Genomic DNA, 25,547 nt, shown 5'->3' with positions numbered 1-25,547 from the left:
GTGATATTGACCAACAGTTCAAAATCCCCATTTCAGTCCACATGTAGCTTGCTACCCCCGTAGAGGCATGGATATCGTCGTGGGATTGGCTACTATTACTACAGTACGTTACGTTCCGAGATCTGAGCGCCGTGCTTCTGGTAATTTACAGTTATCTCAGATTGAAAAGGCAACCTTGAGCTCAATACTGGGAAGCGTATGCGGTTCAGGTCATGCTTTTAGTCTGGATAGAAACCAGTGATTTTACGTGACGATAGTCGTGTTCTCATCTGCTCAATGTCTTTGGCTAACTTTCCAGAACTAGGATTCGAGAGTAATCGCGGGAACCGAGATCATAGTACGGGTTCATCAAAGTGGTCATACCACCCGACCAGCTGCTCGACCTCACTCGAAAAGCCAGAATCGGGAGCATCGAAAGTTTCTTCGGAACGTACGGAGCAGTTGCCATCGATGTTTTGACCATCATACGCAGCCTCACACGCAGGGTAGGTGTCTGCGCAATGCATCTGAGAAGCAAACGGGATCTTCGCTGGAGGTATTGATCCTGCACATCGATTTAGGGGAATACTCGTGACGCTAGGGACCCTGGGAGCAGACAGGATTGCTCATATGGCAACAGCTCAGATACAATTCTTGGGTGTACTTGCGAGGTCTGATGCAGACTAGCGCAAGAAAAAGAAGAGATATTCTCGTCCTCTAGCCATGCTTCAAAGAAGAAAACCACCGTTAAACTCTCAGATGCGCTCGATATCTTCGAGAAAGGGGCTCTGGTCCTCCCGGGCACACCGCGTTGTTATCACGTCTGTTGGCGCTAAGATCAGGGACTTCTATCCCCAATCAACCAGCTACGCCGCATGAGATCTGGGGCTAAAGAATATTAAAAACCAAATTCTGGTGCATCGACAGGCTGTGCTAACCAAGGTATCTAGCAGATGGTCGGGACCCAGTTGGTAGGGCGGCAATGGACTCATTCTTGTTACACCAGAAGCCATTATGCTTGCAAAGACCGCCTACAATCAGTTTGCTTGATTAGCTTGCCTGGGGATGCCAGTTTTAACTGTGTGGAATCAGGACCGTTTAGCGCTGAGAAGGTGTGTTGGACATTCGAAGGAAGGCCGGTCAACCATGGAGCAACCGATATATCGACTAACTAACCATCACTCCTCCGGCATTACCAGGATCCTCAAAGTATTATCACACTCGCTTCGACGCGACACGGAGAGCCAGCGCCGCCATCGACGGTAATTCCCGATTCGACACCCTTAGGTAAGCAAGGCCTTCGGACCCCGCCGACATCCGTCGGGTCGGCTCAGCTCAGAGTGGCCGACGACACCGTCCGTATATAAGGAGTCGTTCACCCGTGGAATCCATCAACTTACGCCAGATCTCCTCAGGGTTTGGGCGCTGTTGGCGGCCGATCTGGTTTTAAGGAGAAACTCCCAGTCGTTTCATGTCGAGAGATTTGATTACCTATATTGTCACTTATTCGCCCTCATTTTTCAAAATATATCAGAGAACTCCGTATTGAATTTACAGCCCTTTTATCTATATTTGGATAGCTTTGGATATTTTCTTGATGCGGAGCGCTCTTCTCTAAGGGCGGGACATGGCACCAAACGTCATGACGAATGGATCCAACGGTTCGAAGAGTAACTACTCACGGACCATCTATTATGGGACATTCCTCCATCTTCCGCGCGTACCTGATATTTCGGCAACGCCAAACTCACCACCAAAGTATCGATTGATTGTCAATCATGGTGCTTTGTGGGTAAATGATGCGACTGGGAGAATCGAGGGATTCAACTGGAATTTGGAAAACGAAAGTGGATTGTACGACTTTATTGAGAGAAATGGTTGGAAATCAGATGGAAAGGGTCATCCAACAGAGTCTGTGCGGATAGTGAGGCAGAGACACGAGAAGAACGGGTTCTTTTTCCCCGGGTTTGTGGGTATGTTGGCTCTTCATTCCGTAGATAATCTAAATGAACGAAGAAAAGTTATGGCTTCCACCAAGTTTTCCATCTGTATAAGCATCAGTATCTGATAGGGAGATTTTGAACCTGCGGCCAGTCATGCAACCGTTATGAATTGGGCTGACATCTGAGATAGACACTCATATCCATGCACCGCAATACCCAAACTCTGGCATTTTTGGCTCGTCAACGCTCCTGGACTGGTTAGAAACCTATACGTTTCCGCTGGAATCATCGTTTGGAAACAAAGAAACCCCCGAGCTTGCTCCTCAAAGTGCACACACCGCATATAACCGTGTAGTATCCCGCACCTTGTCCCATGGCACCACCTGTGCCGCCTACTTCGCTACAATCCATGTCCCCGCTACCAACCTGCTAGCGGACATATGCCGTTCTCGCGGCCAAAGAGCATTTATAGGCCGTGTTTGCATGGACAACACCGAAACATGTCGTGATTACTACCGGGACGAATGTTCCGAGCAATCCATCACTGCCACGAAGGCCTCAATCGCCCATATCCGTTCTATAGATCCAGATGGTCACCTCGTCCGGCCAGTCATCACACCTCGTTTTGCGCTCTCCTGCACTGCCCAAGCCCTCTCCGAACTCGGTGCACTCGCTGCGTCAACTTCGCCGCCAACCTATATCCAAACCCACATCTCTGAAAACAAGGACGAGATCCAACGCGTCCTATCCCAATTCCCGGACTGCAGCAGCTACGCAGAGGTATACGACAAAGCCGCATTGCTCACCCCGCACACCATTCTCGCGCACGGTATCCATCTAACCAAGGCTGAGCGGGATTTAATTCGTTCCCGCGGTTCGTCAATATCCCACTGTCCTGCGTCAAACTCGGCCATTGGCTCTGGATTATGCCCTGTCCGGACGCTACTGGACGACGGCATACCTGTGGGTCTGGGAACGGATGTAAGTGGAGGTTATAGCCCGAGTATACTTGAGGCGGCGAGACAGGCATGCCTGGTGTCAAGGCTGCTTTCATTCCAAAACGGAAATTCTGGAGAGAAAACATCAAATACCAGTGGGCGGGAGAAATTGAGTGTTGAAGAGGTGCTCTATTTGGCGACGCGTGGTGGGGCTAAAGCAGTTAGGATGGAGGACGATATTGGTGGGTTTGAGGTGGGCATGTTGTGGGATGCGCAGATGATCGAGTTGGGTGCGATCGTGGGAGAGGACGATGATGGTGATGAAGGTAAAGGCAGCGTGGATCTTTTTGGATGGGAGAATTGGGAAGAGAAGCTTGCGAAGTGGATGTGGTCTGGTGACGATAGAAATGTCAAGGCCGTGTGGGTGGGAGGACAGCTGGTCCATGGGAATATATCCGACAGATGTACCCCATAAGACCCAGCTTTTTCGGGTTATTTGCTTGGAAACCATCCCTGACACATGGAGTAGAGGATTTCTGGTTGATTTGATAATTATTTTCGGATACTCTGTCATTGCGAATAGACTGCACCATACATGAGTATGCTATTAGATAATAGTGGCTATATAGAGCACAATAACTCCTTCATGTAATTGACTATAGCCATATATATGTGTCAACTAATTCCCGAACAAATCAAGTTGCGTAAACTAAAAGGTCTTGCGTCCACAGCGCACCCTATGCTTGACGCTGTAAGCGATTTCGGCAAGAAACGACAAGCCCAGACATTCAAACGTCTGTGGGGGGGACACTTAGGCGTACGTCCATCAACCAGTCTCATTCTTCATCGCCAGAGACATACGTAAACCATTATTATCCATCTGCATGGTTTGCTCCGAGAATACCTGGCTTTCTGTGGGAAACATTTTCGAATCCCAGCCTTTGCTTCTGCTCGGTCGTACAACAGAGTCCATTTCTCGCCATTATGCAAGAAACGTAGTTGCGAGAACCCGAAAAAAGAAAAAATATTTTCCCGACGTTTTGAAATGAGCCTGGAAACATACATGCATCAATCGCCGGAAACTGTGGTCTGCGTCACCCGGCACGGCTATGAAAGAGTGCCAGTTCTGATTAAAATGTGACAACTGCGTCGGTCGCGCAAGCCACCGCGAAGATGCGCAGTCGCCGAGTCCGGCTGAGAAATTCCGCAATCTTCGAGGTCTTATATAGACCTATCCTTTCCCCCCTCTTACCCCCGGAACCCCTCGACTTTAGCACCGAACCGACACGCATCGTGTTTCTCGCAGAAAGGCTGGCTGGGCGGAATAACCCCTGCCAAGACTCTTGGCATTGGTGATTTCAGGAGCCGGAATTGCCTGAAGGAAAAGGGAGTGGACGAGGCAAGGAAAAAAAAAAAAGAAAAAGAAAAAGAAAAAAATTGAGGAAAAATAAGGACAGACTTCAACTCTCAGGGACGCCGGCGTCTTCGACGACATCAAAACTTGACCCCGAAATATGGCAACGAAATTCAAAATACTCCCTGACAACCTAGAGTCGACTCTTCACCGAGAGTGGGTGGGAAATAAATCATGCCCAGAGTCAAATGATATTCACAAGAATTGGGAGTGGATATGCGTCTCATAATATGAAGACAAGGAATACATATCCGCGAAGATACAATGATGAGCACATGAAAAAATTCTTAAAAAGTCAGTATCAATTTCCTTTTTGGGTCACAAAAGTCACTCTATCATGAACAAGGAAACACAACACAACCAGGGTATTAATATCATATTTTTTCACACAGCAATCATCATGTGTTGAAACATTTTGTACTTCCAGACATTACAGGGTCATTTTTTTTCTTTTGGTGGGATGTTGTTTATTTGTACACGTGACAGAAGGGATAAGAAGGAAAAGATGGAGTCCAAGAGGTGCTTGTGGATGCAGTTGATGTCATTATGTGCGGAGGTATCCCAGGAGTATCAAAGGAATCGAGGTACGCATGCAGAATCGTGAGAAAGGGGTCAGAAATCACTCAGAGGTGTCTTCAACAGGACCACATGTGCAGAAGAGGTTTTGGTCACCAAAAGCTAATTAGGCAAATTAGTTAGCCAGGGCTTCAAAAAAGGGTCAAAAATCTTGAGAAAGGTTTTGGGGGGGCTTACCATCGTCAACTCTCGTCACGGTGGGCCAAAATTTCTTCTCCAGGAGCCACGGCAATGGGTATGCCGCCTTCTCTCGCGTGTATGGACGGTCCCAATCCCCAGTGAGCAAATCGCGCTGTGTGTGAGGTGCCATCTTCAACACGTTCTTATCTTTCGGCTGCTCTCCACGCTCAATGGCAGCGATTTCCTCCCGGATGGAGACGAGGGCATCACAGAACCGATCTAACTCGCCCTTGGGTTCTGATTCAGTTGGCTCGATCATCAGAGTGTTGGCAACGGGCCAGGACATGGTCGGTGCATGGAAACCATAGTCTTGAAGACGCTTGGCGATGTCGATCGCTTCAATGCCCGCGGTCGCCTTGAACTTACGGACATCCAAAATGAATTCGTGGGCACATCGGCCGTTCTCGTTGGTGTAAAGAATCGGATAATGTTGCTTTAGGCGGGAAAGGAGATAATTGGCGTTGAGGAGGGTGATCTTGGTGGCGTGCGTGAGGCCCTTAGATCCCATCATATTGATATAAGAGAACGTGATGGGTAAGATGCTTGCACTTCCGTATGGGGCGGCCGAGATCGGAGGGGAGTCAACAGATGCCGGGCGCTTCGCCAGGAGAGGCTCGCTCAAAGGATGGGATGGAAGGAAAGGTCGGAGATGTTCAGCAACACCGATGGGACCAACGCCTGGTCCACCGCCTCCATGGGGAATGCAGAAGGTCTTGTGAAGGTTAAGGTGGCAGACGTCGGCTCCAATCTCTCCGGGTGAGCAAAGACCGATCTGGGCGTTCATGTTGGCACCATCCATATACACCTGACCGCCGTATTCGTGGACAATGTCGCAAACTTCTTTGATGGTGGGCTCATAAACACCAAACGTGCTTGGATAGGTGATCATGATCGCTCCTAGCTCGTCTTTATGCTTCTGGCACTTGGCTCGAAGGTCCGCAACGTCGAGGTTTCCGGTACCGGTATCGCACTTCACCGGGACGACCTTCATTCCAGCCATTGCGGCGCTGGCAGGGTTGGTACCGTGGGCAGAAACAGGAATCAAGCAGATGTTCCTCTTTCCCGGCTCGCCAAGGCTATCCTGGTACATTTTAATTACGCGCAAGCCTGCAAACTCGCCCTGGGCTCCGGAGTTGGGTTGAATTGTAACTTCAGCCATACCGGTGATGTCGGCCAGCTGCTTCTCCAAGTCTTCGACCATGTTGACATAGCCCTCGACCTTCTGAGCAGGAGTAAACGGATGCATTGTCGAAAATTCGGGCCATGTGACGGGGACCATCTCAGTAGTGGCGTTCAATTTCATGGTACAAGAGCCAAGAGGGATCATCGAATGGGCGAGGGAAAGATCCTTTGAAACGAGGTGCTGCATGTATCGCAACATTTCCGTTTCTGAATGGTGTGTGTTGAACACGGGATGGGTGAGGTATGAAGAGGTTCTCCTAATGTCGACGGGCACGTCGACTGAGGGAATGTCTTTGCTAAGATCCAGAGTCTCAGCTCCCTTCTTGTCTGAAAGGTTTGCGAATACGGCAAGAAGCTCTTTCAGTTCGTCTACGCCGACAGCCTCATCAAGCGAGATGCCAACCTTCGTAGGGCTCACACGTCGAAGGTACAGGCCGGCGCTAAGGGCTGATCCGACGATTGCATCCGCCTCAGCGCTGCTCTTTGTCTCCACAACCAGGGTATCAAAGCTGGCATTTCCCCTCACAGGCACGTTGAAGCCAAGGAGCTGCAACTTAGTACGGAGAAGAGCAGTCAATGCCATGATACGTTCAGCGATGGCCTTTAAGCCCTGAGGGCCATGGTACACCGCATACATCGCGGTCATGTTGGCCAGGAGCGCCTGTGCCGTGCAAATATTGCTGGTGGCTTTTTCTCGGCGAATGTGCTGCTCACGAGTCTGAAGAGCCAGCCGCAGGGCACGGTTTCCAAGGCGATCTTTGGAAACACCAACGATGCGGCCAGGGATCTTACGCTTATACTTATCGGTGCAAGCGAAGAAAGCGGCGTGCGGGCCACCGAAACCCATAGGCACACCCAACCGCTGGGCGTTTCCGAATGCAATATCAGCGCCAAATTCCCCGGGGGCCTTCAGGACGGTCAAAGCCAAAAGGTCAGTGGCAACACAGAAGCTTCCGCCCTGTGCGTGGATGCTGTCGCTCAGGCTCTGGAAGTCAAAGACTCCTCCTTCGGTGTCAGGATACTGAGCTAGGACACCGATCAATCGATCTCCTTGGTCCTTGACCAGCTTGAAGTTGTCAGCCATGATGTCTCCGATCTCAAGTCTGATTCCGAATCCCTCGGCGCGGGATCTCATGACGGCAATGGTTTGAGGATGGCACAGGTGCGACACAACGAAGACCTTCCCATCTTGCTTCTGTTTATTCATGGGGAGTGTGGCCCAGGACATGGTCATTGCTTCGGCGGCGGCGGTTCCTTCGTCGAGGACGGACGCATTGCCGACGGGAAGACCGGTCAGATCGGCGGTCAGGGTCTGGAAGTTCAGGAGGGATTCGAGGCGACCCTGACTGATCTCGGCCTGGTAAGGGGTATAGCTGGTGTACCAGGCGGGGTTCTCGAGGACATTGCGCTGGATGACAGGCGGGACGACGGTTGAGTAGTATCCGCATCCGATGAACGATTTCCCCGTGGCATCGATTTTGTTCTTGTATGACTCCAGCAGCTTGACCATATCCTTCTCTCCTAGACCACCCAGGACACCATCCTTGCGAAGTTCCGCGGCGGCCTGCGGTTCTGAGACTGAAAGATTCTTGGCGGTCAAGATATCCGCCGGGAGCACCTGTTTCACGAACTCGTCCAGATTCTTCGCCGGAGGGTCCAGCACGGCGAGCATCTGCTCGGTGGCATCCGCACCGGGGCCAATGTGACGACGTGGGAAGGTATCAAGGGGGGAGTGAAGGTCGCGGGGCAGGAGGTTTTCGGTGTCTCCGCTGGAGCTCAGGTGGACGGCTCGGCGGTGGGATTGGGTCTGCTGGTAACGCACCAGCTGCAGGCATTGCCTGCAGGCGGTGAGCGGCGACACACGGGAGGGCCTGAGGGAAGCATTGCGCAGCGAGCTGGAGACCAGCTGGCGGGCCCCAAGTCGGACAACTGAGAACGGTGCCACCATTGTTGCAGGTCGGAGAATTTGCGTGCGAGTCTACTGCGGAGAGAGAGAGAGAGGCCAGTGACCGAGACTCGTCGTCTCGACACAGTCAGATTCGCCCCGAACAGCAATTGAATAACGAATGCAAAGTGCGACGGGTCAAAAAGAAAGACAATTGAAGCGGCGACAGGACGACAGCGAAGAGCAGTGCCACAGAAAAAACAAGAAAAAGAAAAAGAAAAAAAGGAAAAAAAGAAAAGAGGCCGGGAAGAGGAAGAAGAAGAAGAATGAGGTTGCAGGGGGGCCAGAGGGAGCGGGGAGTCTGCGAGGAGCGTGTGCAACTCGACCGCTGGCGTTAAGTTACCCAAAAATAAATTGCTGCCAAAAAAGTTCGTCCGCCCAGCGAAAGCCTGCGGCGAAAGCGGAGCGCAGCACGGCCTCCCATTGGCTGCGCGGCACAGGCACGCCTCGGCCGACAAGCGGCTGGTCACGTGCGATAATGGCGGCCCAAAAGTGGATATTACATAAGCAAGATTAGGGATTGCTGATTGGCTGGAACGGGGGGATTTTGGAGCAACCGTGTTCGACAGGCTAAACCCAATAGAGGCTAGATCATGGCCGGTCTTGGTTATGTCATCCGATGAGAAGATTTTGTCGTTCTCCGACGGGCAACTCAAACTCCGGTTGGGCGACGTTCCGCCCGCTGGCTCCCCGGTGCCAAACAAGACTCCAAAGACATGTCTTGCTACAGAATTGCGGTGCTTTAAGATGCCAGCATTTCTCCAAATCCCCCGTCCCCCGGACTTTGCTACAGAAAAGGTGGCCCAACTGAAGCTGCTCGTCACCTGAGTTGTTTCTAAGTACACTATACAAAACTTGTCGACATATTTTACGGAGTACGGAGTACAACCCGGGGGGAACTTTCAACGGGGAACTTTCAGGGCAACGTGTTCGAAATGCCAGAGGCCTAAACCTGTCTCTGCTCAGTCATTGCCACATGTTGATCCTCCTCTCACCTCCTGTACTACAAGACTATGTCTAGTCCGCGTCTTTTGCTTTTCGATGTGACAGCTCGTCTCCCAAGGCACTCGTATTTCATACCAAAGGACAGGACATCGCGAGCTACTTTCGCGCAACTGGAAGATGTCAGGAGAAGCATGGCCTTGCCCAATGCTGCAAGTGCTGAAGGGGACAGCAAGCGCCCCTGAGACATGTGTCTTTCAACACATAGCTCCCAAGGTTTCGGCACTTAATTTTTTTTTTTTTTTTTTTTTTTTTTTTTTTGGTTGTTTGGGGTGTTGGGGGGGGGGGGGGGGGGGGGGGGGGGGGAAATATATGAATGATGGAACTGGCACACCAAATGCCACAAAGTTATTCGGCCTAGTGTCCGCCAGAGCCGAGGTCTGTGCAGAATCCCCAGTGAGGTCCTCTGACCTGTGTGCATACAGGTGTCTCCCTTGCGTATCCATATCATGATCGTTGCAAGTGCATAGAGAATACGGAGTAGAGTTTACGACGATCGAAAATAAGCCCTGTCCAATTGAAAACTGGGTACGGAGTACTCCGTATGTGGTGGTGAATTTTATGTGCTTGAGAGCTGCGAGTGAAGTAAAATGGGAAAGCCACCCATTCAACCTTGATGGCCAAAAAAAAAAAAAAAAAAAGGAAAAAGAAAAAAGAAAAAAAAAGAAGAGTGGAACATTCATGTGCAAACTAACAGAAATGTTCCAGACCTTAGTATACCAGCCACCTCCGTCCACTAAATTCGCATAATTTTGAATACCTTTTTAAGACTATGGATTGATCTTCGACCACATTTACGGCATCGAGCACTGTCATGCGGCGACGGCTGAATTGCAGTGCAAACCGATCTAGCCAAATTGCTCGACGCATCATCGGTCGGATTGCCAACGCGCAAGAGTCGCCAGGAAAGTCGTTCAGTTCAGTTTCCTTTCCTTTTTCTGATTTTCATTCTATTTTAACTATTTTCAATTCCGCGTTCTCGAGTCTCGACAAGCCGTCTGTCAGCAAAGTGCGGAAATCGCAGCGGGCATTTATTGATCCGACGACCGGGCTTCTGGAACAAACTCAAAGTGCCGATCCTGCGGTCCTGTTGGTTCGCTCCAGGGCCTCCGATAATCGGGCCGTCCGGCTGAAGGCGGGGGAAAAGAAGCAGGGCAGGTGGACGAAGCGCCCTTTTGAATCAAGATCTTGCAAGCTTCATCCGGAGCGATTTTTGTCGTGGATAGAAAAAAAAAAACCGTTTCGTGTTTGCCTTCTGTTCAAAAAGATTTGATCTATTCTTTTTTTTTTTTTATTTTTATTTTTTTTGATTCAAATGATAATGCTTCTTTACGGGTTACAATAAATATTTTGCATGCTTCGTCCAAACATCCTGCCCCGGAGCATCCGTCATCGGCTTTTTAGACACTCGTCTCCTTACCGTTTATTTAGCAGCACGCGCTGTGTGTTCAACATGGACGCAGAACAGTTCCGGCAGGCTGCCCAGTCAGCCATTGAAGAAAGTGAGTAGTATCTCCCGCAAAGTTGAACGGACAAGGTGGAAAAAAGGCCGCTGACCCGGTAGTTGTCATTCAGTAATCGAACATTTCAATACCCTCCCCTCCCGCCGGGTTCTTCCAAACATTGAACCGGGATACCTCCGCCCACTTCTTCCGCAGTCCCCCCCGAAAGAACCTGAATCATGGGAACAGATACAGCTGGATATCGAATCCAAAATTAAGCCTGGCCTGACGCACTGGCAGTCCCCGCACTTCATGGCCTTCTTTCCGGCGCTGGTGACTTACCCTAGTATCCTGGGCGAAATGTATTCCGCAGCGTTCAGCGCCCCCGCTTTCAACTGGCTGTGCTCTCCCGCCTGCACAGAGCTGGAGATCGTGGTGTTGGATTGGGTCGCGCAGGCCATTGGACTGCCAGAATGCTTCCACAGCACTGGCCCAACCAAGGGCGGTGGTGTCATTCAGGGTAGCGCGAGCGAGGCTGTTGTCACAGTCATGGTCGCCGCGAGGGAGCGGATGCTTCGCGATCTCGCTGCAGCCGAGGGACTGAAGGAAGACACGCCCGAATGGGAGGATAAAGTTATGTCTATCCGCGGCAACCTCGTCGCGCTTGGTAGCGACCAGGCACATAGCTGCACCGCAAAAGGCGCTCGTATCGTCGGCACCCGCTACCGTTCCGTCCCCACGGCGCTTTCCGACAACTTTGAAGTGACTGGAGCCTCGCTCCGCAGGGTCCTCGAAGAATGTGAAGCTGCCGGGCTAGTCCCCTATTATCTCACCACCACCCTCGGAACGACCAGCACATGTGCCACTGACCGTTTCGCCGAGATCAAAGCCGTTCTCGCGTCCAAACCTTCCTGGCAAAAGATATGGGTACACATCGACGCAGCCTACGCCGGAGCCGCGCTCGTGACGCCAGAATACCAGCCAATCGCACGTGAATGGGATTCCGGCATCGACAGCTTCAACTTCAACATGCACAAATGGCTCCTCGTCAATTTTGACGCCAGCTGCCTATTCGTCCGCAACAGGACCGACGTCACTTCCGCCATGGACATCACGCCCGCGTACCTACGCAACCCTTACTCCGAGCTCCCGGACACCGTCGATTTTCGAAACTGGCAGATCCCGCTGGGCCGACGGTTCCGCGCCCTGAAGATCTGGTTCGTCATGCGCGCATATGGGCTGTCCGGGATGAGGGCGTTTATCTACAAGGGCTTACATCACGGCGATGTCTTTGTGGAGCTGTGCCGCGGCAGGAAGGATTTGTTCACAATAGTCACGCCACCAGCGTTCGGGCTGACTGTCTTCCGCGTCACGGATGAAGCGGCGGCGGCGGCGTGTGGAAGTACCAGTGCGGCGATTACGCGTGAGGTCTATGAAAAGATCAACGCGGGCGGTGAGATATTCATCACGTCTTCGGTGGTTGGAGGGATATATGTGATTCGCGTCGTGAGCGGGTCGTGGTTGTCGGAAGAGAAGTATGTGCGGAGGGCGTTCGATATCATTGCGAAGACAACAGAGGAGACTCTCGCGGGAAAGAAGACCAATGGGGTCGAGACTCTGAAAAATTGAGCTAGAAGTCCCGAGATGCTTTTGGGGGTCCTGGCTTCTCTTTCTTCTAGCCCGATTTGGCCGTGTGAACTTTTTTTTTTTTTTTTTCCTTTTTTGGGTCGTGTACTCCGTACTCCATATGGAGGCTGGAGTTGACGGGATTTGGCTTCTGTGATTGGATGTAAATGTACGCCTCATATCTGTATGCAGGATATACGGAGTACACTCCGTACACAAAGCACGTATAGCTCCCGATGCAGATCGAACTTCTCGGGGGAAAATAAAAGAGAGGAAAAAAATAAAAAAAAAAATACAAAAAAATAAAAATTGAAAAAGGAAATTAATTGAATCCCTAGCCCAAACGAAGATTTGGCTTAGACTCTTTGGTGCCACTTGATGTGTTGAATCGACGTTACTGCATGACTTGTCAGTTCGACCCGCATTCTTGTGATAATTGCCAAAAGTTGCTTTGCAGCTTTGATTCAATCCAGAGCTGGGAGGAAAATATCGTCAAGGGTACATGAACAAGCAGCAGCTTATTGATGAAGGGCGCTATGCAATTTCATTCGAGCCAGACGGGTAGGGAATCAAGCTTTGGATGATCGCCAGCCGGCCCAGACCCGCGACAATCAAGGATTGACGATCGGTAGATCGCTTGTGTCGACTCTCCCATCTCCTGAATAATGGGGGGCGCTGTTATGTACTCTGTACTCTGTATGTACGCAAGACATGTGTGCATGTCCACGGAACAAAGACTCGGCTAGAAAACCTCTGCAGATGCGAGAAAAGACGACAACATTTACTACAATTCAACCCGAATCTCTGAGCCGTTTTCTTGGTTCTTCAGGGCCAATCAAGGTTCTATCAAGGGTCTGAGTCTCATCCCCGTTGAAGGATGCGCACCCGTGAAAATCAGATATGAAATACGTGGAGAACCTTGAGATCCCGTGCCTTTCCAGAATGCTTGGCTTTTATTCAACAATGGAGTTGCATTTGGCTCGCAGATGGCGTCACAATGCGCGATATAGACATGGTCATTGTTGGGAGGATGCCACTGTACCGAGCTTTTGTTCGAGTGGGCTCGACCATTAACCGATCAACAAAAATGAAATGGCGCGGCACAACTTTCTTCAGTAGCGACAAGTGTGTCCCAGTGATGATGCTTCGAAAACTCCAACTGAAACCGGTGCCGATTTTTTCATACCAAAGACGCAAAAGGTACTCATGGATGTCCGTGTCAGAGCTTGGTCGCTTCCCTGGTCATTGCGACTTAGGTCTCCACATTGTCGAATGTGTGTCATATTAAGTTTCACTGGTGTCAAAAGCCAGGAACAAAGGGAAAAGTTGCATGCCGTGCCCAGGTCTCCCGCCTCGCTAACCGAACAATGCGAGCGAGCGATATTGAGCGCATGTCTGCAACATGCCTTTTGAAGATTGACCTTGACCCCACAGAGCGGCTAACCTCGCCCTTACCCCAGGGTACCCACGTGGAGCCTACAAATTTCGAGTCCTTGGGTAGGGACATGGTCTCCTGCCGATGTGTGAATCGAAGGCGCTGGTTCGCGGGATGGGAGCGCGCTTTGGGCCCTTGAAACGCTGGTCGAATAGGCGAGGTACGATACTCCAAGCATCCATCTGACCGTCAGTCCTGGTGAGACTCGAGTGCAACACCAGAGGAAAGGCATTCTGCATGATTGATTAAAAAAAAAAAAAAAAAAATGAAAAGGAAAAAAAAATAAAGATTGAGCCAGCGAATAATTGCTCGTTTGCGGATATGCTACTCCGCAGCGACTCCCGGATATGACTATATCCTTTTCTTTTTCCGTGGGACAGTGGCTTAAGGTAGGAACCGGGAGTCGGCCAATGAACTGCGCCGCCTGAAGCTATCAAATGTGATATCAACATGTGTATATTTTGTGTTTCCTGATTCCCTCTACGGAATAGCGAGTACGGAGTACAATTCAACATATCGGGTTGCTTTAGCGCCAAAAGCATGCTGCAGGCTCCCTTTCTTCCCAACAGGGAGGGATGTCAAGTCGAATGCGGTGGAGGTTTTGAAGTTGGGCCCACCCGTTATCGCAGGATGAAGATAGATGAGGTTGTAGCACGCGTGAGACCTGCCTTGGCGGTAGAAATCCGAGTAACTCCGGAGTACCCGATGTGCAAATTATGGCGCCTCTGTGAGACGCTGAGAGTTCACTTTTACGAGTAGCACCGTTGGGTTCACGAAGACAGCCGGCCCCATAACCTACTCCGAACAGGATGTATATTTTACCCCGTCCCTGGACATGAAAGGGATGCGGCCAAAGGACAAAGCAGGGAGGACATCCGGGCCCTGGGGCCAGAAGTTACGTAGCCAAACGCGGAGCAAGGGACGGAGAAAGGAGGGATCAGCGACGCAGCCGGCGCCCTGTTTTGCCCAGTCTTCCGTCGCCGCCACGGAGGACTTGCAGAGTGTTGTCTTGCAGGCGCAAAATCCAAAGCTTCAACCCAAGGTTCAGGGGCCCAACCGGACGAACCGGCAGACCTCAGACAAGGAGCGGGTTGCAGCCACTCAACGCACGCGAACGCCAGCCACGGGGGCTGGGGGGTGACTCTGCGCTAGGCTGCTTCGGGACTAGTCAGGTTACATTTAATTTTGGAAACACGCCAAGACTTCTCCTGGGAGGGAAGGGGCGATGCTTCACTCGCACGTGACTGGAGAGGCTGAATTAGGCCAGCGTGTCCTTTAAAAGGGAAGGCGCGCCCCCCCCCTTCCCAGCCCAGCGAGCGTCTTTTTTCGCACAAGCAACCGGGGAAAGAACAAGCTGGCCTCTTTTGTCGCCCTTCCGGCAACCCGATTGCTGCCTCTCGCTCTCACTGCCGGCGATCCCCCCGCCAGCCCGCCATGCCCTGCCCGCCCCCGTAGTGCCACCGTGTCCTTGACACCACCGCCTGACTTCGATCACTCTGCCCTCTCTGTTGTTCTCGAGCATTCGACTTCGCTCTCCCTCCCACTGCGAGTGTGACAGTCTCACACTCACACACGCACACGCACACATACACAGTATTCCACGATCGAAGGTATATTCCCTCTTTTCGTGGCAAGCAATACCCCACAGTCATGGATTCTACGTTTTCTACCACCTTCGACTCGATATCTTTCGCCTCTGGGGCCGATGTTCCTCAGCTCACAATCTCTCCGGCCGAAACTACCTTGAAGCTCGACGATTTAGCGCCGGAGCCCAAGGAGCAGCCTCCCAAGCCAGAGGAAAAGAAGCCTGTCAAAAAGAGAAAGTCATGGGGTCAAGAGCTGCCCATCCCCAAGACCAATCTGCCACCAAGGTATGCCGTGATCTACGTATGACCGGCGAGATGGTGAATCTGTGCTAACTAACAGGCGACAGGAAACGGGCCAAGACCGAAGATGAGAAGGAGCAGCGCAGAATCGAGCGCGTTCTCCGCAACCGCGCCGCCGCCCAGATCTCAAGGGAACGCAAGAGACTGGAGATCGAGAAGCTGGAAACCGAGAAGGCCAAGATGGAACAGCAGAATCGATTCCTCCTCCAACGCCTGGCGCAGATGGAAGCGGAGAACAACCGCCTGAGCCAACAGGTCGCCAAACTATCGACCGAAATCCGCAGCTCCCGCGGTGCTTCCCCACAGTCCGTATCGGCACCTTCCCCCACCCTCGCTCCCGTCCTCTTCAAACAGGAAGACGACGAGCTACCCCTTGAAAAAGTCCCAATCGCCTCCCCGCCCACCACCATCTACTCCCCCAGCGCGGCCGTCATCGATTCGATAGATGCCTCCGATCTGACACAACATCCTGCAGCGATGTTGTGCGACCTGCAGTGTCAATCGGAGGAATCGAAGAATCTGACGGCCTCTCTCAATCAGTATTCGACTCCGCATCCGACCTTTGCTCTGATGCTCCAGGTCATCATGCAGCACCTCTTTCTGATGATGACTTCCGCCGCCTATTCGACGGTGATTCTTCCACTAAGCCAGATCTTTCATTCCTTGAAGAAGGGTTCTCCTTTGACCTTTTCCCAGGAGGAGATCTGTCAACACTTGCCTTTGATTCTATGGTTGATTTCGACCCCGACCCTGTCAAAGTCGAACACCTCGATCCAGCGATCGGTCTTCCGGATCCAGCTTCTCACCCGACTCCTAGCGTGCAGCCCAGCTTTGGCGCGTCCACTAAGAGATGCGACGAGCAGGGCATTGCAGCTGGCAGTGCGTGATTTGCCACGATCCGCTAGCAATCGATCAATGGTCCAAGGTGGCCGGCCTAGCCAGGATTGGGAGTTGTTGATGACTACGGTCTGGGCAATTGATCGAATCGGAAGATCGCATGGCTACCACTATTCTAAACCGTCCCGAGCATTGCACGGAGCAGCTCGATCGGCACATCATGCCAGGGCGAAACAATTATCTCTACGTCGTTCGCGGAGTTCCAGGAGTACGGTGGACTACGATGGGTATAGCCATTCCTAGCGTTTTTTGTATCATTGAGCCCCTTTTTTTCGGAGGATTGGTTGCCTTCTTGATGTCTACCCTTTTGTGCCATTCAATGTACATGTAATTTTTAGATTCATTTGAATTCAAGTTTTACGTCTGAGACCCTATTTATTCTCTTGTCTGTAAGCTGTGCTCTTCGTAGTTACTCGGTCCATGCATCTGAACTCCGTCTGTTCTCCCGCCAAGCACTGTGTGCCATATACCCAACCACGTGATGCCAAGAAACGCATCATGACGCACTGGGCGGAATCAGGCGCCTTTCTAAACTTCACCACCCGCTGTGCGAGCATTTCCAAGTCGTTCTTTTCTTCCACATTGCTGTATTGCGAGATAGTCGTCAAGCCTCACGTACACTTTCACCCCGACACTGAGTTCATCCGCATCTCCTCTTTAAGCGCCAAACTTAAAATGGGCCCTCGAGATCCCCTCCTCGAGGCTATGGCCGAAGTTAAGGTATGTGCTCCTCGACGTACAAACCCGTTCCTCAAGTTCAAGATTCATTTCGATGAGCTGTCGCTCCGTTGTTCTCTTGAATACGTTAGCGCAGCTCTCTTGTGAAGAAAACCCTGTTTCATTCTGGTCCATCATTTTCTTTCTCCTTTCCCCTCCCCCCCCACCCCCCCCGCCCGGGACCTAATCTAACCGCTCAAATCGGATTTTAAGGTCAATGCCAACCAACTCCGCAAACAAGCTACCAAGGCCGAATCCATGTCGCGTGCCCAAGAAGACAAGGCCACCAAGGCCATGAAAAAGGGCCAGTTCCAAATCTCGCGCATCCACGCTGGCTCCGCGATCCGCGAAAAGCGCCGCTCCGTCACGTTGCTCTCCAAGGCCGCCGAGGCGGACGTGATATATTCCGATCTCGCGGCGGCCAAATCGACGCGGGACTCGACGCGGTCGCTGATGAAAGCGTCCAAGGCGCTGGATTCGGCGAGCAGGAGCATCAATCTTGAGAGAACGCTGGCGATCGCTAACGCCTTCGTGTCGAGGTCGGAGGATTTTAAGCTGGCGGGCTCTGCGCTGGAGGGGGTGTCGAGGGACGTGCAGATGGCGGAGTACGGGGCGGAGGGCGCCGAAGATGAGGTTGATAAGTTGATGGAGAGGTTGGCGGATAATGCTGGAGTGGATTTGAGGCAGAATTTGGAGGAGAATGCCGCGCCGAGCGATGAGATTGGCGTCAAGGCGGGGAAGCAGAAGGAACCGGATTTCGAGGATGGGTTGGCGGGCAGGCTGAGAGCGCTGAGGTCATAGATTGTGGCTCCCTTTTTGGTCTTCTTCTTTCTTGGAATTTCGCTGCATGCTCCTGCGCCCGCCCAGCTCCACTCCGCTGGGATAGATTGATGGGTGACGATGGATACGTCTTTCCCTTGTTTGTGATTTCTTCTTGTGTCTTCAGGAGTCCCGGGATGGCGTTTTGGGGGGGAGGGTTCTGTGTAGATTGGGCTTCGAACAATACACTATAATATCTCTACCTAGCCCTGATTAGTTTGCCCATCGGGTTCGCCGTTTATATCTCTCGTCAGCTCTAGGGCTGTGGACACAGCCAAATGAGCTCCAGATCCACCCGGCTCTTGCTGGTCTTGCCCCGCCACTTGCAGCTGACCCTCCATTGGCAGTCTGCTGCTCTGCTCTTTTGTGGCTTCTGGCCCCACACGGCTGTTGTCTTCAAGCACAGACCCCAGCATAGGTTCATCGTCATCCTGAATATTCTCCTGTACTTCCGGCTGATCGTCCCCCTTTGCTGATGTTTGATTCTCTTTCTGCTCCTTATTATGTACTAGCGCGGCGTTATGGCAGTCTTTTATCGTGATACACTGTCCGCCAGCAGCGGTTAAAATTTCCCGATTCTGTAGCAGCACCCTTTTCACCTCGGTGGGTCTGTATCCTTTGCCGATTTCGTTGCCAATCGCAAGCCTAACGGCGGAGTTGCGTTTGATCTGGTCCATCTCGTCCATTGAATGGCAGTGCTGATTGCATGTTCCGTGATTTGAGATCTCGACGGTGCCATCCCTCCAGAAGCGTTTCCGGAGCTTCATCTCGCATCCCACAGCGCTGCGAATGGAGCATTTTCGCTTTCGTAGTTCGGGGGGAACGGCGGATCTAGAAAATAGCGCGTAATCAGCATCGTTGTCCAGTAGCCGTTAAAAGCAATTAGCAGATAAACCAACTTTTGATCCTGCTTCCTGAACAATCGGCACCAGTAATACTCTGTCCTACAATCTGCAGAGTCTTTGACTTTGTTCCGCACCCAGAAGTTGTCCATGAACGGCCAGTATATCTCATGTTCGTAATGGGATTGGATTATTGGTGTCCCTAGAAGGAAAAATCGCCGTCTCATCTCTCCGATATTGTCCGGCGCATTGAGAATGTTATTGAATAGCGGTCTCACGGGGAACGGAATGGGAAGCATAAGATATCCGGGTGGCGGGTTTGGAGGTGGTGTGGGGTGCACATTCGGAGGATGGGCTTGTACGTGCATTGCGGGAGTATGATTCAAATTGGTGGGATGGTGGTACACCGGAGAAGGCCCTTGGGGCGGAGGAATCGCGGAAGTAATCTTGGGTGGAGCATGATGTGGTGGGTTAGGATGTGGATGAGGAGGTAGACTTGGAGGAGGGTGAGCAGGCGCGCGGTGCGGGTACGTCATGCTGCAGGAGCGTAGGTATGAATATAATCAAGAGATGAAAAGAGGAATACCCGTGTCTGCGGGCTCCAATCGTGGATTCACCAAAGCCATGAACCTCTTCTTCGGAGCTTTTTGACGATGGAAAATCGTTTGGCTGAGTTTTAGAGTCCGCTCTGCGGAACTGACTAAACTGTAGATCACATGACGTCGGCAAGCATCCATTTCCAAAGGGAGGTTTCCCGTCTCGTTCGGTCGGTCTGTATATTCTCATGACAGGTGGATATTCATCCGGCCCTTCTCTCGCTGCAGCGGCATAAATGTCCCTTCTACGGGAAGCGGAAAGATGTCTTGTTAACCAAAAGGCCTTTGCGAGCCTCAATGCCTTCGTAACGCCGCTCGATCGAGTCGGATCATGGATAGAACGTGTGAAAGACGCCGATGCTCGGCGGAAGCGAGGTGCGAAGCTATGGCATATCAGGGCGGTGATAATGAGCTTAATATTCATTTTTGGAGGTTATAGGCGCGCCGAAGTCATCATTAGACGGAAAACTCATCGCCATTAAAGATAACATCTGCACTCGTGATGTTCGAACGACATGTGCCTCTGCGATCCTCGAAAACTTCACGAGCCCGTTCAATGCCACAGTGGTGGAGCTTCTAGAGGAATCTGGTGCTATTGTTGCCGGGAAAACTAATCTGGATGAGTTTGGAATGGGGTATGCCGCTACACCCTGCTTCGGCACGATGTGCAATGGTTGATGGAATTTCAGGTCACACTCTACATACTCTCATTTTGGGCCAGTGAAAGGGCTTCGTGCGGATGACTTGGGCCATGTATCCGCGGGTGGGAGCTCTGGAGGTAGTGCGATTGCTGTAGCTACCGAACAGTGTTACGCGTATGTCCGGCTCCTGCCTCTCTATGTTCCACCGTCGCTAAACCCTTGCTAGAGCACTAGGAACTGATACGGGGGGTTCTGTTCGCTTGCCAGCTGCTTATACGGGAACTGTTGGTTTCAAGCCCTCGTATGGGTTATTATCGAGGTGGGGAGTGGTGGCGTACGCGAATTCCCTTGATACGGTTGGGATAATTGGAGCAAATACCTCCACGGTTAGTCAAGTTTTCGGTAAGGTTCAAATATACAACTATTTTCTACTATTCTCTCTAATGTATGCGATAGGAGTGTTAAATCGCTATGACCATCGAGATCCAACCAGTATCTCCAAGGCTACTCGTTCTCGTATCGACGAAATAATTGGGAGTACCTCGAAAACGCGGAGCGAAAGATTGCGCATTGGCGTTCCCATAGAGTATAATATTCTCGAACTAGACCCTTTTGTTCGCGAAACGTGGCGTAAATCGATCCAGCATCTGAAAAATCAAGGTCACACCGTTCATCCCGTTTCTCTTCCCGCAACAAAACAAGCATTGTCCGCATACTACGTGCTCGCGCCAGCTGAAGCATCTTCTAACCTTGCCAAATACGACGGTGTCCGCTATGGTACCCGTGACCTTGATTCCCCGGATAATACAGGAGGATATCTTTACGCAAGGAACCGCGGTTCAGGCTTCGGACCCGAGGTTAAGCGACGCATCGTTCTAGGCGCGTTTTCTCTCAGCGCTGAAGCGATAGATAACTACTTTATCCAAGCCCAAAAGGTCCGGCGACTGGTCCAATCGGACTTCAATAAAGTGTTCCGTCTTCACAATCCATTGCTCCAGGCAAACCTTACGTCTCACCCTAAAGCCCTGGAATCCGACGGTGATACGGCTGAGAAGGTAGATGTTCTTGTCTGCCCGACTGCTCCGTCACCTCCTCCTCTCCTAAGCTCCCTAGAGAATGCTGCGCCGACTGAAGCGTACACCAACGATGTCTTTACCGTCCCGGCTAGCTTGGCAGGTCTTCCTGCTTTGAGTGTCCCTGTTACTCCTGGAGATCGTGAGCAGGAGAGTCCTATCGGTATACAGGTCATTGGGCAGTTTGGAGATGACCAGCTAGTCTTGGATGTCGGGAACACACTCGAGAAGATGAATATAGAATAGGACGGTACGGAGTACTCCGTCCTAGTATGTAGTTATAGATCCATTCCTGTGTAAAATAGTAAGCGACATAATGTTTCAAGCGTGTTGGCACTTCATAAGGCTAGAAGCAGCCTGCTTTTGTAATTTCCGCTTTCATTATCAACATCGTTTCAAATTCACTTTTACTTACCTAGCCTCAATAAATGCATTGAAATTACAAAAAAGTTGTTTGGCAATGCTGCTACGGAGTAGTCCGTACAGTGCCTGTGCTTGGGAGGTAGAGCTAACCAGTTATCTTATCAGGCCGCGATAACAAAAGGACGAGCTGCTCAACCATCATATCTTGCTTCGAGCTGCATTTAGCCATGCGTGGCCCCGAACTGATCTACTAATCTCTACTGCCTTAATTTAAATCATTGAACATGGCAACTAGCACTGCACCCACCAATGGAAAAGGTAAACGATCCAAACGCGACGGTGGCGGCCGCGAGAAACGTGGCGCAAAGAGACAGGAGCTGGACGATGGCAGCCTTTCTTACAGCAAGAAGGTGACCTCGTCGGCTTCCAGCACAGCAATTCCATCGTCTGAACTATCGATGTCCATGCCCATTCCACTAGCAGACCCACGATCAATTGACGTATTGCCCCCAAGACCGCGACAGCTGAACCCCGTCTTCACCAGGCATTCCGACGTGCTAAAGCAGTCCTGGCCTTTTTTCGAGGTTGCAGACAAGTGAGTACCAGAGTTTTAGCGAGGAGTAATTAATATGCTAAGGGCACTATTCGACTAACATATTTTTTGCTCGTCCAGAGTGAGCAACCGGAACGGGTTTAGATACACCTACGCGGTCGCGGACCCTGGATTCCCACATATCCTCTACCGCCAGACCGATGTCCCTCCATATCACTCGAGATTCAGCTTTGAAGACTCTCCTTCATCAATTGCATTTACAAAAAGTGGGTTAGCGGTTAGCACAAACGACCCGTGGCATTCAGCCCGCGCCAATATTTGCGCGCGTGAAGGCACTTATTACTACGAAGCTCGGGTTATTAGCGGTATTGTCCCGAGTAAAAATGCTCTTCCCGGTCCGTCGCCTCGGGGTAACGTAAGGCTGGGGTTTGCGCGTCGGGAGGCAGACTTAGATGTCAACGTTGGCGTGGATTGCTACGGATACGGAATCCGGGACGTTAACGGCGAGGTTGTGAACCGCATGAGATGCGAGTATTTCTTTCCCAAGGATGAAGCTATAAATGAAGGAGACGTGATAGGAATGCTAATCACACTGCCACCGCTGGGCCTACACAAGAAAGTCGTGGCCGGCACGTATGACCCGGCAGTGGACGGCGACGGATCTGATCCTTCATCACACAGCAATTGCGCATCCCAACCAGCCTCCATCAATTTTATTCGGGATCGCATACCTTTCCACCTGAAATCAGACTTCCTTTACCAACAGAGTCACATCTTCCCGTCCAAACACCTCCGAGACTATGCTTTTAACCTCAAAGAAACACCAACATACGGCCCACCATCACCCGGAAACGCAGAGGACCCTTCTCTACGCACTCTTCCCGGATCTAGCATAACAATTTACAAGAATGGAGTCCGAATGGGTACTCCGTTCACTAACCTCTATGCCTTCCTCCCACCGGCTTCACGCGCCACCCAGCTGTCGAACAATCTTGGGATCGGCGAAAGAGAAAACGCAGATGACGGGATGATCGGGTATTATCCCATGGTGAGCTGCCATAACGGCGGAGCGGTAGAATGCCGATTTGAAGAACCATGGTGGGTTGGTCCGCCGATACAGGATTTCCCAGATGCTAAGCCGTTCGGGGAGAGATTCAATGATCAAATCGTGGAGGATGTGGTGGCTGATATTGTGGATGAGATTGAAGCTATGTTTATGGGCTGGAGTGTAACCGACGCTTTGGCTGGGTTGAAGAATATCGCTGGAGGTGGAACAGGAAATGGTACCGCGCCTGGCACTGCGACGGGAACGCCGAGAGCGCAGTCTGTGGCGGGCGATATCCGAATGCAAATAGATGGAGCTGGTGGGACACCAGCACCGGTGGATAGTTGAAAGGGCATAGAGTATAGCGAGTGGCATAAAATTCCCGACTGTGCTCAATATCCTTTCCAAAGGCCACGAAAAGCCATATTGATGGGACCGATAGATACAAAAAGTCATGAGAAGCGGATGCTAGGGATCCACGGGAGGTATCTGTACTTGCAAACCCGTGCATATTTCATAGCCTCGTCAAATTAATATGGTCCATTCATATTTTTTAAGGAACTAGGAAAAGGACGCCGATGCACATAAAGCGCTCTAAAATCAGAGCTATACCAAAATGCTAAGCACAGTGAAACCAAGACCAAACCCTTGTTGCCGAGTATTACTCGAGATAAATGTATTCACATGGTCACATCCATTGTATCATCTCCCCCATTATTTTGTTGCTGCAATTCTGGAGCCATGACGCCCCTCCCTCTACCTGCTAACAGCTCTCGTCTCACCTCTGGGCCAATGTCTTTATGTCCTGCAACAAGCAGTAGGTCTAATAGTGCCTCGCGCTGGTCCTCTGTGATATCATTTCTATACCTCTGGGCAAAGACGAGGAGAGACTGGTGCCATAAAACGGGTAATTTGTGTGCTTTGGCTGCCGAGGGATCGTTCATATCTGTGTCGCCATCGGTTTCCTGTGGCTGGACGGCACGGAAACGGAGGAAGTGAAATACGAGAGCGTCAATTACTTTATATGGTAGGGCATATTTCTTCTGCAGAAATACGCGAATAAAAATATTTGTAGCGCCCGTTCCCTCAGATGTGAGTGATGTAGAGGTTTGCTCTGCTGAAATTTCGCAAAGACGAAGGAGTGCGGCGGCGGAGTGAAGGACGGGAATGGACACGCGAGCAATCACACTGGATACAATATGGGCTTCCCTTAGGGTGCACGTGCCTCCGGCGACAAGTGGGAAGAGAAATCCCTTGAAGAAACAAGCAGGTTTGTAGAGAGCTTTCTTGAGTGCGTTATAGATGTGCACATGGAGCTTTTTGTTTTCACGGATTTCTTCCCGTACTCGGTCCAAAAGCACAACGGAGATAAAATGCTGTGCGATGTGCGGTTTGGCAGATATGAAAATCCGAGTCGCTGCGTATATCGAGTTTGAAGTCCACTTGTCAGGTTGTGTAATGTCGAGCAATGTATCCCAGTGAGGTAACGTGGGCAGGATTTTGAAGGGTTTCGGGAGAGGGCCGGACTTATATCGTGAAAGGAGGAAGCCGACTCTAAATACCGTTGGTTAATACAACGACGTGGGCTACGAAGAGTTAGATAAGGTTCATACGTACTTTTCATATACTTCTACTGCTTTGGCTGGCAGCTGCACCGCATCTTCCGGCAAACCTCCACCAATTATCTGTGGCTGACCCGATTGTTTTGCCTCGTATGCAGCGATCTTTTCTAAGATAAGATCTGCTAAATTCGTGCCCTCCCCTTCTTCCTCCTCACCAGGCTGTCTAGGGTTAAAAATAGGATCTTCATCGTCGCGGCCAACGAACTTGTGGAACATCTCAAGGTCATTCGGATCAACTTCCTAGAAAACACAATTATCGTCAGCCTTTTCCACACTATAGAAAAAAATGAGACCCGCGGGTTGATAAAACCGGAGAATAACGTACAATCTCTTCTACCTCTCCCTCATCTTCCCACTGGTCCTCCTCTTCTCCGAACTTTCCAAACTCTTCTTCATCGGAACCTTCTTCAAGATCTCTTCCAAATCGCGACTCAAAATCGAACGCTGAATTAGTAGCAGCAGGGCGCCTAGCTGCAGCCGCGGCGCGCTCTTCGGCAGCTTCTTCCTCAGCTAAATCCTGACCGATCTGGAGAATCTTCCTGGAGGATTTGGCGTCAATATAGTGATCATCGGCTTCAGCATCGTCGTCATGTCGAGATTTGCGCTTGTTAGCTTTTTTGGTGCGGAGATGGCCCGCATTAAGAATATCATCGGCGAGGGGAACATGTCGCCGCTCAGCGGCCGCGGTCGACGGCCGCGCAGCTGTTGTCCGAGGCATGGATATGGAAATCTCGTAGCTGGATTGGGCGTATTTTTTGATATAGGGTGCTCCTTATCGCATTAGTATCGGAAGTGACTCTTAGTATCAGGAGATTTGTAGTTTTTCTGCAG

General features: G+C 51.1%; 11 protein-coding genes across 11 annotated transcripts; 6 read left to right on the top strand and 5 right to left on the bottom strand.

Moving 5' to 3' along the window:
- Positions 1-242: 242 nt before the first annotated feature.
- Positions 243-1,168, bottom strand: CIMG_13199 (uncharacterized protein). Its single transcript, XM_004444961.1, has 3 exons — positions 1,075-1,168; positions 918-1,010; positions 243-867 (listed from the first exon to the last, which is right to left on the bottom strand). Exon 3 carries the CDS (start codon positions 464-466, stop codon positions 287-289), a length of 180 nt encoding a protein of 59 aa, XP_004445018.1. The 5' UTR covers positions 467-867; positions 918-1,010; positions 1,075-1,168; the 3' UTR covers positions 243-286.
- A 219-nt stretch (positions 1,169-1,387) lies between these two features.
- CIMG_08451 (guanine deaminase) lies at positions 1,388-3,529 on the top strand. The gene is made up of 2 exons (XM_001241287.2): positions 1,388-1,952; positions 2,113-3,529. The coding sequence occupies exons 1-2, from the start codon at positions 1,607-1,609 to the stop codon at positions 3,333-3,335; spliced, it is 1,569 nt and encodes a 522-aa protein (XP_001241288.1). The 5' UTR covers positions 1,388-1,606; the 3' UTR covers positions 3,336-3,529.
- A 1,029-nt stretch (positions 3,530-4,558) lies between these two features.
- Positions 4,559-8,350, bottom strand: CIMG_08452 (glycine dehydrogenase). Its single transcript, XM_001241288.2, has 2 exons — positions 5,028-8,350; positions 4,559-4,952 (listed from the first exon to the last, which is right to left on the bottom strand). Exons 1-2 carry the CDS (start codon positions 8,158-8,160, stop codon positions 4,894-4,896), a joined length of 3,192 nt encoding a protein of 1,063 aa, XP_001241289.1. The 5' UTR covers positions 8,161-8,350; the 3' UTR covers positions 4,559-4,893.
- Positions 8,351-10,467: 2,117 nt separating this feature from the next.
- On the top strand, positions 10,468-12,230 carry CIMG_08453 (aromatic-L-amino acid decarboxylase; the record flags this gene model as incomplete). The annotated part of the gene is made up of 2 exons (XM_001241289.2): positions 10,468-10,661; positions 10,735-12,230. The coding sequence occupies exons 1-2, from the start codon at positions 10,514-10,516 to the stop codon at positions 12,228-12,230; spliced, it is 1,644 nt and encodes a 547-aa protein (XP_001241290.2). The 5' UTR covers positions 10,468-10,513.
- A 1,096-nt stretch (positions 12,231-13,326) lies between these two features.
- CIMG_13198 (uncharacterized protein) lies at positions 13,327-13,936 on the bottom strand. The gene has a single exon (XM_004444960.1). It carries the CDS (start codon positions 13,732-13,734, stop codon positions 13,528-13,530), a length of 207 nt encoding a protein of 68 aa, XP_004445017.1. The 5' UTR covers positions 13,735-13,936; the 3' UTR covers positions 13,327-13,527.
- Positions 13,937-15,002: 1,066 nt separating this feature from the next.
- Positions 15,003-16,819, top strand: CIMG_08455 (bZIP transcription factor HacA). Its single transcript, XM_001241291.2, has 2 exons — positions 15,003-15,533; positions 15,596-16,819. The coding sequence occupies exons 1-2, from the start codon at positions 15,313-15,315 to the stop codon at positions 16,686-16,688; spliced, it is 1,314 nt and encodes a 437-aa protein (XP_001241292.2). The 5' UTR covers positions 15,003-15,312; the 3' UTR covers positions 16,689-16,819.
- A 188-nt stretch (positions 16,820-17,007) lies between these two features.
- On the top strand, positions 17,008-18,194 carry CIMG_08456 (SNF7 family protein Fti1/Did2). Its single transcript, XM_001241292.2, has 2 exons — positions 17,008-17,165; positions 17,376-18,194. The coding sequence occupies exons 1-2, from the start codon at positions 17,121-17,123 to the stop codon at positions 17,961-17,963; spliced, it is 633 nt and encodes a 210-aa protein (XP_001241293.2). The 5' UTR covers positions 17,008-17,120; the 3' UTR covers positions 17,964-18,194.
- On the bottom strand, positions 18,185-19,359 carry CIMG_08457 (uncharacterized protein; the record flags this gene model as incomplete). The annotated part of the gene is made up of 2 exons (XM_001241293.2): positions 18,185-18,812; positions 18,881-19,359. The coding sequence occupies 2 exons, from the start codon at positions 19,357-19,359 to the stop codon at positions 18,185-18,187; spliced, it is 1,107 nt and encodes a 368-aa protein (XP_001241294.2).
- Positions 19,360-19,626: 267 nt separating this feature from the next.
- Positions 19,627-21,469, top strand: CIMG_08458 (glutamyl-tRNA(Gln) amidotransferase subunit A, mitochondrial). Its single transcript, XM_001241294.2, has 5 exons — positions 19,627-19,794; positions 19,859-20,054; positions 20,109-20,234; positions 20,287-20,462; positions 20,517-21,469. Exons 1-5 carry the CDS (start codon positions 19,656-19,658, stop codon positions 21,377-21,379), a joined length of 1,500 nt encoding a protein of 499 aa, XP_001241295.1. The 5' UTR covers positions 19,627-19,655; the 3' UTR covers positions 21,380-21,469.
- Positions 21,470-21,780: 311 nt separating this feature from the next.
- CIMG_08459 (histone-lysine N-methyltransferase) lies at positions 21,781-23,442 on the top strand (the record flags this gene model as incomplete). Its single annotated transcript, XM_001241295.1, has 2 exons — positions 21,781-22,091; positions 22,170-23,442. 2 exons carry the CDS (start codon positions 21,781-21,783, stop codon positions 23,440-23,442), a joined length of 1,584 nt encoding a protein of 527 aa, XP_001241296.1.
- Positions 22,202-25,434, bottom strand: CIMG_12174 (bystin; the record flags this gene model as incomplete). The annotated part of the gene is made up of 3 exons (XM_012358582.1): positions 22,202-24,648; positions 24,712-24,956; positions 25,042-25,434. 3 exons carry the CDS (start codon positions 25,432-25,434, stop codon positions 23,775-23,777), a joined length of 1,512 nt encoding a protein of 503 aa, XP_012214005.1. The 3' UTR covers positions 22,202-23,774.
- Positions 25,435-25,547: the final 113 nt, after the last annotated feature.

Source organism: Coccidioides immitis (assembly GCF_000149335.2).
Source record: "Coccidioides immitis RS genomic scaffold supercont3.3, whole genome shotgun sequence".
Classification (NCBI taxonomy): domain Eukaryota; kingdom Fungi; phylum Ascomycota; class Eurotiomycetes; order Onygenales; family Onygenaceae; genus Coccidioides; species Coccidioides immitis.
Note: the sequence above shows the minus strand (reverse complement) of the source record. Positions and strands in the feature narration are given on the sequence as shown.

Bases quoted from the DNA above. Each gene is read 5' to 3' on its own strand.
- CIMG_13199 (XM_004444961.1), bottom strand. From the start codon at position 466: ATGATGGTCAAAACATCGATGGCAACTGCTCCGTACGTTCCGAAGAAA.
- CIMG_08451 (XM_001241287.2), top strand. From the start codon at position 1,607: ATGGCACCAAACGTCATGACGAATGGATCCAACGGTTCGAAGAGTAAC. The intron at 1,953-2,112 runs GTATGTTGGCTC...CATCTGAGATAG, and splicing joins CTTTTTCCCCGGGTTTGTGG to ACACTCATATCCATGCACCG.
- CIMG_08452 (XM_001241288.2), bottom strand. From the start codon at position 8,160: ATGGTGGCACCGTTCTCAGTTGTCCGACTTGGGGCCCGCCAGCTGGTC. The intron at 4,953-5,027 runs GTAAGCCCCCCC...TTGCCTAATTAG, and splicing joins CGTGACGAGAGTTGACGATG to CTTTTGGTGACCAAAACCTC.
- CIMG_13198 (XM_004444960.1), bottom strand. From the start codon at position 13,734: ATGTCCCTACCCAAGGACTCGAAATTTGTAGGCTCCACGTGGGTACCC.
- CIMG_08455 (XM_001241291.2), top strand. From the start codon at position 15,313: ATGGATTCTACGTTTTCTACCACCTTCGACTCGATATCTTTCGCCTCT. The intron at 15,534-15,595 runs GTATGCCGTGAT...AACAGGCGACAG, and splicing joins AAGACCAATCTGCCACCAAG to GAAACGGGCCAAGACCGAAG.
- CIMG_08456 (XM_001241292.2), top strand. From the start codon at position 17,121: ATGGGCCCTCGAGATCCCCTCCTCGAGGCTATGGCCGAAGTTAAG. The intron at 17,166-17,375 runs GTATGTGCTCCT...TCGGATTTTAAG, and splicing joins AGGCTATGGCCGAAGTTAAG to GTCAATGCCAACCAACTCCG.
- CIMG_08458 (XM_001241294.2), top strand. From the start codon at position 19,656: ATGTCCCTTCTACGGGAAGCGGAAAGATGTCTTGTTAACCAAAAGGCC. The intron at 20,055-20,108 runs GTATGCCGCTAC...ATGGAATTTCAG, and splicing joins CTGGATGAGTTTGGAATGGG to GTCACACTCTACATACTCTC. The intron at 20,235-20,286 runs GTATGTCCGGCT...AACCCTTGCTAG, and splicing joins GCTACCGAACAGTGTTACGC to AGCACTAGGAACTGATACGG.